Raw genomic sequence first — 11,378 nt, 5'->3', positions numbered from 1 at the left:
GGCTGCACCAGGACACCAGCCGCTCCACCTCCCTCCTGTAAGCCGACTCATCGCTATCTGAGATGAGCCCGATGATGGTGGTGTCATCCGCAGACTTGATCAGCTTCACAGACTGGTGGCTGGAGGTGCAGCAGTTAGTGTACACAGAGAAGAGCCATGGAGAGAGAACACAGCCCTGAGGAGACCCGATGTTGAGGGTCCGAGTGTCGGAGACGGTCGTCCCCAGCCGCACACGCTGACTCCGGCTGGTCAGGAAGTCTGTCATCCATCTGCAGAGGGAGTCAGGCACATCGAGCTGGCGAAGCTTGTCTTCAAGCAGAGCTGGAAGAATCGTGTTAAAGGCAGAGCTGAAGTCCACAAACAGGATCCTGGCATAGGTTCCTGGGCAGTCCAGATGCTCCAGAACGAAATGAAGGGCCTGGTTCACTGCATCGCCCACAGATCTGTTGGCTCTGTAGGCAAACTGCAATGAGTCCAGGTGAGAAGCAGTGATCGATTTCAGGTGAGAGAGAGCCAGGCGCTCAAAGGACTTCATGACCACAGACGTCAGTGCCACCGGTCTGTAGTCATTCAGTCCTGTGACCCTGGCCTTCTTGGGAACAGGGGTGATAGTGGAGGACTTAAAGCAGGTAGGAACATGACAGGACACCAAGGAAGCATTGAAGATGTCAGTGAACACTGGAGCCAGCTCAGCAGCACAATGCCTCAGGATGGCTGGGGAAACTCTGTCCGGACCCGCAGCCTTCCGAAGGTTCAGCTTCCTGAACTGAGTGAGCACGTCTTGCTCCATGATGTCAAGAGTGTGACATCCGGGTCACTTGGACCACCGTAAGTGTTTAACGTCACAACTTTGCTAAAGCATGTAAATCAAGAACCACTACACAACCCCGTCACAAAGCCATGCACAGTGTGATGGAAGTGAGTGACGAGGAAGAGCTGTTCATAGATGGACTCACGACAGAGAACACTGGCAAAGACACGGAACAGGCATATGCAGAAATTAAAGTGGGCACGCAAAACATCAAATTTAAAATCGACACAGGCGCACAGACCAACACCATCCCAAATTACATATTTCGACGTTTATTCAAAAATATGAGACTGAAACCAGCTACACAAGACTACAAGACTCACAACGTATGGAGGTGAGCAGCTGAAAGTGAGGGGCACCTGCCAGCTCAAATGTAGCTACAAAGACCGGTCAAGTATGCTGGAATTCCATATCGTCGATACAGAAGCGCCACCCATACTGAGCATGAGGGCCAGTTTGGATTTGGACCTGATCAAATTAATATTTGCAGTGGAGAAAGAAGACGACGCACAGGGTCTTTTAAAAGAATATGCTGATGTGTTCCAAGGAATAGGAGAATTCCCAGGAGAATGTCGCCTATATATTGACCCAAAAGCCACGCCTGTTGCATATCCACCACGTCGTGTCCCTATTGCACTGCGCGACAGACTGAAACAAGAGCTCGACCAGATGGAGAAGTCCAACATAATATGCAAAGTGACCGAGCCCACTGAGTGGGTGAACGCATAGGTGGTAGCAGAAAAACCACACAGTGGAAAGCTTAAGAGTGTGTCTTGACCCCAGGGACCTCAACAAAGCCATCAAAACACTAGAGGACGTCACAACAAAACTGGCTGGAGCACAGTTTTTCAGCGTCCTGGATGCTAGATCTGGCTACTGGACCATCAAACTATGCACAGATTCATCCAAGATGACAACTTTCAACACCCCGTTTGGTCGGTATCGATTCCTAAGGCTACCATTTGCGCTCAACTCAGCCCAAGATGAGTTCCAGAGACGTGTTGATGAGACGTATGAAGGGCTCAACGGAGTTGCAGCAATAGTGGACGACATCCTGGTGTTCGGGAAGACAAAAGAAGAGCACAACGAAAATCTTCGAGCCATGTTACAGCGCACACGAGAAAGAGGAGTGCGACTGAATCCCGAGAAATGTCAGCTCTGCGTTCCAGAGGTCAGTTATTTTGGACATACGCTGTCAAGTGAAGGCATCAAACCAGACCATGCTAAGGTAAAAGCCATCACAGAGATGCCACCGCCAAAGGACAAAGCAGAGCTGGAGACCATACTGGGGATGATCAATTACCTGGCCCGATTTGCCCCAAACCTGTCCCAGATAAACTCACCCCTGCGGCAGATACTCAAACAAGAAAACGATTTTACATGGGACCCCCATCATGATGAGACATTCAAGCACATAAAAGACCTGATAACACACCACCTGGTGCTTGCGTTGTTCGACCCCCAGAAGGAGTTGAGGCTCCAGGTCGACGCTTCGAAATATGGTTTGGGAGCCGTCATGCTCCAAGAGGGGAGACCAGTGGCATATGCATCCAAATCACTAAACAGCACAGAAGAAAACTACGCTCAGATAGAAAAAGAGTTGTATGCAGTACTGTTCGGGTGCAAACGCTTACACGAATACATGTACGGAAGAAGGGTCATTGTTGAGTCAGACCACAAACCTTTGGAAGCCATTTTACGCAAACCTTTGTCCGCAGCGCCTCCACGGCTTCAAAGGATGATACTACAGCTACAGCGATACAACATCCAGATCACACACCTTCCTGGAAAAGATATACCTGTGGCTGATACCCTGTCAAGTCGATTCAACACCACGGCAACCGTATAACAGAAGGATTAGAGGCACAGGTGCACACCCTCATCAGCAACGTCCCGGTGAGCAAGACCAAGCTGCAGGAAATCAAAGAGGAAACGTTCAGAGACATCCAGCTCACCACACTAAAAAATACTGTGAAATCAGGGTGGCCCGATGAGAGAAGAAAGTGCCCAGCCAACATCCAGGAATATTGGAACCACAGGGATGAAATAAGTGAAGCCGACAACTTAATGCTCAAAGGTGAAAAAATCATAATCCCTCACGCACTAAGAGCTGCCATGATCGCCCGCATCCACACTGGGCATATGGGTATAGAGAAGAGTAAAAGCCGTGCTCGTGACATCCTTTTCTGGCCCGGCATGTCTAAACAAATCGAGGCTTCCGTTGCAGAGTGCGACATCAGAGAGCCGCTCATCTCATATCCCATACCAGAGAGACCATGGCAAGTTATTGGAACTGATCTATTTACGTGGAACTCGCAGGACTTCATCGTCATCGTGGACTACTACAGTAGATACTTCGAGATGGAGAAACTAACCAGCTGCACCTCGACTGCTGTCATAGCAAAGTGCAAAGCAGCGTTCGCACGACATGGCATCCCTGACTTGGTGATCAGTGACAATGGACCATGCTACAGCTCGACAGAGTTTCGCCTTTTCTCGTGAGTGGGACTTCAAGCACATCACTTCAAGCCCGTGTTACCCACAAAGTAACGGCCTTGCTGAAAAAACAGTCCAGACTGCCAAACACATTCTAGACAAGGCTAAAGCTGGACATAAGGACCACTATATGGGCATGTTAGAGTACAGGAACACACCGGTGGACAATCTAAAATCCCCCGCCCAACTTCTGATGAGCCGTGGACTCCGCTCAGTACTCCCAATGACTGTGAGACAGCTGAAACCATGAGTTGCACATCTGAAAGCTGTACGCGACAGGAGAGAGGTGTGTCAGAGCCGCCAGCAAAAATATTATAACAGATCAGCAAGACCACTACCCCGTCTACCTGTTGGCACACCTGCCTGTTACCAGCAAGATGACGGTTCCTGGAAGCCGGCCATAGTGACACAAGTGGCAGATACACAGAGAAGCTATCACATACAAACGAATGAAGGTCAGATGTTCCGACGCAACAGACGGCATCTCCATGCGAGACAAGAAAATCCAGACATCACGGACGCCCCACAGACGCCCACCAGAAGCACTCAACATACACCGAACAGCAACGCGCAGCAATCACCCGACAGAGACGCGCAACCCCCACAGCCAGAGCCTGTGGATCAACCACCACTTGTCAGCCAGCTACCCAGCTACACCACCAGAACCGGCCGTACCATCAAGCCGAGACAAATACTAGATCTCTAAACATTTGTTAATTGTTATGCTTTTGAAATGCACTTGTATTCTCTACAGATATACGTAAAGCCTGTTTAATCTGTTACGCAGTACTTGTTAACGGGCTAAAAATCAGTGTTTTGTTTTCAGTGCATTCGTTTCATTGTGTTTAAATAAAATAGATTTTATTTTGTTAAGAAGGGAGATGTAACATCCGGGTCACTTGGACCACCGTAAGCGTTTAACGTCACGCGAGAACGGGATTTGTTGGATGTGATCGAGGATGGAGGAATAAACAGTAAATATACAAGTCAGTCTCGTCAGTGTTTGGAGTTTAATCATCTCACCAAAGATTATTATTTTATTTATTTTTTGTCAGCACTTTATTCCAAAACACTTTCCTAGTTAGTGGGCTCCCCACTGACCATTGCAATAAATTAGATTCTGATTCTGATATTTAAGGTGATTATTCGTCTTGATTTCATGTCTGCACCAGTGCAATGAAGTTCATAATATCGTTGAGGTATTAAATGAAGGGGATACGAATTCCAACAGGTGTACAGTCGGACCTCGTCGGTCGTGAAGTTCACTTGAAGCCCTTTACTGTATACTAGTCTTCTCTGTCAACGCTCACTCGGGAGTACTGACATCTGCTGGTCATATATAGCACAGCAGTCCCACAACGGACATGCAGTATTCATTCATAAACAAAACTAAAATCCAGCGAGCGTATGCTATTCCCGTGCGTAAGTCGTGATTTTAGCAATAGATCATAAAACAATCTCTCTCTCTCTCTTTCTCTCTCTCTCTCTCTCTCTCTCTCTCTCTATATATATATATATATATATATATATATATATATATATATATATATATATATATATATATATATATATATTGGTTTAATGGTTTTTTTTTGGTTTAAAAAAATAGAAATGTGTCAATGATATGATATGATAAATTACTAAATACACCTTTCTTTTTACTGATTTATACTTTTTAATTTCCGTTTTGTTTTTTTTTTTCGTCGGTCGAGACTCTCTGACGTCATGCAATAGCTATAAAAACCACTACCGATTTACGAGGCTTTAATTGGTTGATTTATTTTAGAGGGCGGAACTGTTCGCCTGCGGATAGCTGGTTGGTCTTATCTACCTGTCAATCAACATACGCCTGGCCGGTCCCGGACAAGTTGGTGTTGAAGAAGAAAGATGCAGCGCCAGCGTTAAACAGCAGCAACGCAGATGTTTGATATTTTTTACATGCGAAACTAAACAAAGCGGAGACATTTGTTTATCTCGCCTTCTCTGGAACATTGTGCTGCTGGCATTGTGGCCGTTGTAGTGTTTCCTTGGCAACGCGAGTTGGACAAAGTTAGGAGCAAGTGTTTTCCCCTCCGCTGGAAAGAAAGTGGACCTTCTCCCGCTGGGACCAACACAAGCGAGTTCGTGGCGTTTTGGACGTTGTTCGGATCGTTTTGAGTCGTGGATATCCATTTGTGGTTCTCCACTCGGTGAAGGTTTTCCAGCATGCATGGTGGGAAGCGGAACAGCGCGAGACAATAGTGAGGAAAAGGGGGGAGTCGATGCCTCGCGGCGCTTTGTCCTGTCCTGGTGAGACCGTCGCGAGGCCCCGACGTCATCGTTCGATTCTTTCCTGGATTGATGATTGATTCGTAACTAATACGCGGACCTGGAACTGGTTCCAGCAGCTATGGATGTGACCCTGTCCGAGCTCTTGGCCTCTTTCCTGGAGTCTCCCCTGGTGGTCTGGGTGAGTGTGAGACCCGTGGAATAAAGTTGTCCTTAATGTTTTTTTCCCTTCAGGAAGCGCCCTGGATACTTGCACATAAAGCCCAGTATATGGTTCCTTTAGTAAATCCTTTAAATCTTGGAGAACACCGTTTGTTTACTGACACAACAAGTTTCCAGTCTGGTGTAAGAAAAAAAACACCTGTCCTGAAAACACAGGTTGCCCCTTAACACGAGATGAACCTCATGGGTTCAAATGAAGTTTCTACCTTCTTTTATACTTTGGTTGTTCCCAGCTAGAATCTTACCTGCAGTCAAACACACCCGTGAACTACTAATAAGTGATTTGAATGCATGTTTTGGATAGTGAGAGGTGACCCCCACAGCAGGAAGCAGGACTGAAAACGGGCACCACCTTGTTGGAAGGTGGCACCCTTTTGCCTGCATGACCTAATTTGGCTTCTGGAATGTGTAATGGGTCTTTTTAATGGTCTATAGTGAGTGTGTATATGGTTATCTTCCTAGAAATTCCCTGCAATGGGTTAGCAACCCATGCCTCCTGTCCTGAGATGCAGTAGGTTCCAAGCTTCCACCTTTGACCTTATGACAGAAGTAGAAAATTAACGGTGCAAACAGCTTCAGCCCCCCACAAAATGTGTTGTTCAAAAACACAAAAAGCACCAGAATCCAAATACACTATATCCCTATGATAAAGAATCCTTTAAAAATATCTGGTTTCAGACAGTGGTCCCCATCACTCCCAACCATGTGTTCCTTGTCCTATTTCACATAGTTCCAGAAAATTTCACCCAAATCCATCCATAACAAACCTACGCATTCAAACATAACCTCCTTAGCAGAGGTAAAAAGTGGAACAAAATGACTTTGAGTCAAAGTGATTCAAAGGAACTACGTTTTTGCACCATTGTGTCAGATTTCAGTAACGCATTTGAGAGAGAGAGTCCTTCATTGAAAGTGCAAACATCACGCTGAGGGACTTTCCCGTGTAAATCTGGTTTGAATTGTCCACCAGTAAAACCATTCCCTCTTCTGGTCCCTTGTTGACAGCTGGCGCATCTATCAATCTATCCCCCCAAGTTGGTTTCATTACTGCAGCATCTCCTTTCAGTGTAACGCCAGATGGGCGGCCTGCCTGGCTGTCTGAAAGGTCGTGGTACAGCGTCCTGAAGAGCCAGCTGTTACAATGTCTTCCGCTAGTTCTATATCCTGTTCACTCTGGATTACTGATGAGCAGACAATACTGTATTTATATCTAGATTGTTGTTTACATAGATGTCTGTGATCATATGGTCTCTTGGAGATAGTTGGACCCACTGAGGTACTGCTTGAGATCGTACCGGTTAAGAGCAAGAGAGATCAGAATACTTTTTAAGAAACGTTTGTTTTTATCTATTTACATTTTTTTCTTGGTGGGGATGTTTTGGTGAGGGAGTAGACACGTGCAGGGTCATCTTAATGTAAAGTACCTGCTGGACAAAATGGCCATCTGCAGATGGGAATAATATCATATTGAACATATTCACTGAATGGATTTCATCATTCTGACTAGGATCTTGCTGTTTTCATTTTGCTATAAGCTCAGGTTATGAACACAGAAGCATCATATTCTGCCCAAAAAGCAATAGTTATGTGTGCATGAATGTTCCTCATATGATCTTTTTAAAAGTTTACCTCATGTTTGTGCAGATTTCCTCCCAACTTGAGGGTTAAATTTGTCCATTGATCATATTAATAGTTTTTCACCCCCATGCCTCATGGACTTTTGAAAATAGCACCCAGAAACCTACCTCTATAGCACTTCCTTAGTAGAACAGTTGCAAATAGATTTTTTAAGGAATGTATGACACAAAATGAAGTTTTTCACTGTTCAGTTCTCAGATTAGAATGTTTTTACTCTGGGTTATTTCTGGACCAGCGCTTACTCTGTAATATGCTCTCAACTGAGAGAAACCAGACTGTGGTTAGCATGGGCCTCTTACAGATGTTTTGAAGTGAGCGCCGCCTATTTTAAAACATGGGGGCTTAAAATATTCTGCATGAAAATTTCATATTCAACGCTAGAATATTGGGGGAGACGTTGATTCATTATGAGATGATTTTATTTTTATTTCACATTGGATGAATTTTTGAGATTCACATCAAAGTCCCATTCCCATTATTGTCCAGTTTAACAAACACATCTGTATCTGTAATAGTCACAGAACAATTTTTGTGGCCCAGAATTACAGCCCTGTAATTGATTTTCTATGTTACGCAATTTATGCCACATAATTTACTCACTGTGAAACATGCAATTACTCTAGTGACACGTATAATCCATTGCAGTACCCTACTTAGAAAGGGACATGGATGTGACTGTCTTCTCTAAATAAAACAATAAAATTTATTTAATGATGTTTCTTTTTCCAGGTGCGGACACTGGGGCCTCTAGGTCCATCATGTGACAATGCGGGCCCAGAGGAGCGGGTCAGCATGTTCATGGAGCTGGTGGATGGCGTGTTCCTGCACAAGATCATGACACAGATGTAGGTTGCATCCATGTCAGGAGTTATCGTGACGACTGAAGTGTAGTGACTAAGTACCAACATGGCGTTGCTTCAGCGCATCTGTTCAACCACATCCTGACTTGTTGGTTTCAAGTTGTGTGCTGCAGTGTGCTTCCGGTGCAGCTTTAACATAATTCACGATGGAGTAGCAGTGACACTTGACACTGGCCTGTCAACAGGGGAGAGATCATGTTCTCCTGGGTATGTTCCATGGAGCAGCTGCCTCTACCTTCAACAAGAATATGTAGGAGTTAATGTGCCATAGAAACAGTGGTTTGGTCCATCAATTGAAAGCATCCTACCTGGTGCATGCACATGCAATTAATGTGCTTTTTTTCCCCGTTGGTTTAAACTTGCAGCCTTACCGTGAGCATGGCAAACACCGTACGAGGTTCCCTGGTGGTGCCGTTGGTCCCCATGGGAAACAGACCCTGGTTAAGAGACCAGGCCAAGAGCAACCCGCTGTTCAGTGAAATCTTGAGTTGGTCCCAAGCACCGTAAATTTGTGAGCACCAAATGAAAGCATGCACTGCAGTTTGCATTCAGAAGCTGGGGAAGAGGGGAGGGGAAGAGTTAGGAGACAGCTCTGGGACTTTGGTTCTGGATGGACCAGCACAATTCACAGAGGAGTGGGAAAGTATAGTGTAAATGTGGGAGGCCATCAGGGAAAAGAAAGGAGGACAAGTGGAAGAATGGTGGGAGAATAATGTTGGAATCAGAAAGGCGATCATGAGCGTAGTCTACTACCCAAGTTTAGGGCGAAGAGAGGTGGCTCAGGCTAAGGCAGAGGGTTACTGCGGGTTGTATCTGAGACTGGAGAGACAGGTGTGTTTAGCGAAGGCCAGCTTAAGCATTAAAGTTGCCAAGGATGTGTGCAGGACAGGGAAGTGTCAAGCAAGTGGATGGATTCTGATGGCAGAAGAAAGGGAAATAAAGGGTGTTTTCCCCTCCATCACCCTAAACTGTTCAATACAATCAAAATAATAATAAGATTTAGTAACATGTATATATGTTTATTCTACATATATACACTCCTTAGTGCATCACTCTATTGTCTGACACAATGACCAGAGTAACATGGCAGCCCAGAACATGTCATTGTTCTACTGCTGCATGTTGATTAAGGGGAGTCTCGATGCATGTGGCGCTTTGAGAAAGTGGGTTACTGAAAAGGAGGTCATCATGACAGACCTCTCGACTATGTTAAAGGAAGGCCTGTCAGACATTTTGCAAATGAGTCCGTCAGGGAGTTGGTCAGCTGTGAAATAGGATTATGTATCTGCTATCACTGTTTTCTTGACAGAAACAAATCTTTCAGTAACTGCAAACAGAAGTTGTTATTGATCATAGCTCTGTCAAAAAAAAAAAAAAGTTTAAATCCTCATACTTAGTGGAAAAAATTCTCTGTACATGGAATCAATTTTGGCCGTTACACATTTTTGCGTGAGAGTTAGTGATGGATTTTTATACCCAGGACTATTACCATGGTAATCGACATCTGTTATTATTATTTAGCCCACATTTAAATTCTTTTTTTTTTCTGTCTTGTGCAATAAGTTCTTTGTTTCAAAGCAGGTCATGCATTTGCTGTGCCCAGTGAGAGGGGCCATGTTTCATTGGCAAGTTTTAGAAAATGGAATTCAGTAGTTTGGCCCAGTCAAAAGAAACTCCCCCACAAACATCAAATATAACCCAGATTGTTTAGAGGAAAAATATCAGTCAATGGTTGTATTTTTTCTTGTTATTATTAGTATTTTCTTGGTAGAGATTAGCAGGGTATATGTATTACTTATTGTAACGGCGAAGTGCTACTGTAGATGTTTTACAGGGATTTCAAAATAATTCCTTGTTGCCACAAACCCCTAATGGTTTTGGTTTGTGCTGCTTTTGCAAGGCTTAAAGGCGTTTATAAATACCCTACTGTATTGTGGGTTAGAAGAACTTCGAACTGATGCCATGGCATTGTCCACTGGTCAGTGGAAAGACTGCCATTTAAATGGTAATGTGAACGCCACTGTGTACCACTGAGACATGAATCCATCTCCGGCACAAGGACTGCATGCGTGTGTGCGCGCATGTGTAATTTTGCTTGTCTGAAACAAGCTCGAATTACGTCAGCCTGGGTGCTCATTAAAGGTGTGTGTATCTCCATAGTGACCCCAGCCAGGCCAACCAAAGGCTGAACAAGAATGTCAACAATGACGCCGCGCTTCGCCTTCACAACCTCACGGTCCTCCTCAGACATATCAGGGTCTATTATCTGGTAAGTAACACTAAACACTCACAGGTTCTCACGTTTATATCACATTTCTTCCCATGACAGTTTGTCCCACCCACACAGAAAACCTTAGTTTTTCCACATTAACACTGCAGTTGTGTTTATTTACACTAACAAATGTGTCTTACACCACATAACTTTTAAACTCAAATACACAAGACCAATGCAATGCTTATTTTTGGGGTATCATCCTGTAGATCTACTTTTAAAAAGTATACAGCTCCCTGTGCTTCACTGCTTATGTGAATCAGAAGTCATTTGATTCACTGCATGGTTCCTAGAACTCCACATCCTAGTGGAGACACCAGTCACTTTCCCCGAGGAAATCCATTTATCATTATATTTGTCTTGTCCCCTAAGACATGACCCAGAGTTACCACCATGAGGTTTGTAATGGAAATTGATGGGGAAATGAAAAACGGCTCTGTGGCTCATGTGGTAGCATGCCTTTTCTTATGCGGCAGTGAGGGTTGTTCATTGTCTTCAAAAAAACAACAACAAAAAACGAAATATCAGTGTCATTGTTACGGTGCTTTGGCATGTGCTGCTTTTAAAAAATGTTTCTTTTGCATTTTAAATTCTCATTTTATATAGACAAACTGAAGCTGACACTTCCAAAGCTCGCCCTTCCCTCCAGAGTGTAAGCTGGGCAGTCGATCTCCTTTCATAGCGCTTCAAGGTTGAACTTTGTAATGTGATCTATGACTCACTTCACTGTGCTTTGGGAAAGACTGTTTAATTATGATGATACCGTTGGCTGTTTTTTTTTTTTTTTTCCAGCTCTCTGAATCTCATCAGG

General features: G+C 44.4%; 1 protein-coding gene across 2 annotated transcripts in view; it reads left to right on the top strand.

Moving 5' to 3' along the window:
• The first annotated feature begins 5,166 nt into the window (after positions 1 to 5,166).
• Positions 5,167 to 11,378, top strand: part of ccdc88c (coiled-coil domain containing 88C) — a 36,176-nt gene continuing 29,964 nt past the window's right edge. For both annotated transcript variants that reach the window (XM_053845629.1, XM_053845630.1), the window contains exons 1-3: positions 5,167 to 5,756; positions 8,165 to 8,280; positions 10,456 to 10,564. In XM_053845629.1, the coding sequence (XP_053701604.1) occupies positions 5,697 to 5,756; positions 8,165 to 8,280; positions 10,456 to 10,564 (285 nt within the window). In that variant the 5' untranslated portion in view covers positions 5,167 to 5,696. The remainder of the gene's footprint in view (positions 5,757 to 8,164; positions 8,281 to 10,455; positions 10,565 to 11,378) is intronic.

Source organism: Synchiropus splendidus, chromosome 16 (assembly GCF_027744825.2).
Source record: "Synchiropus splendidus isolate RoL2022-P1 chromosome 16, RoL_Sspl_1.0, whole genome shotgun sequence".
Classification (NCBI taxonomy): domain Eukaryota; kingdom Metazoa; phylum Chordata; class Actinopteri; order Syngnathiformes; family Callionymidae; genus Synchiropus; species Synchiropus splendidus.
Note: the sequence above shows the minus strand (reverse complement) of the source record. Positions and strands in the feature narration are given on the sequence as shown.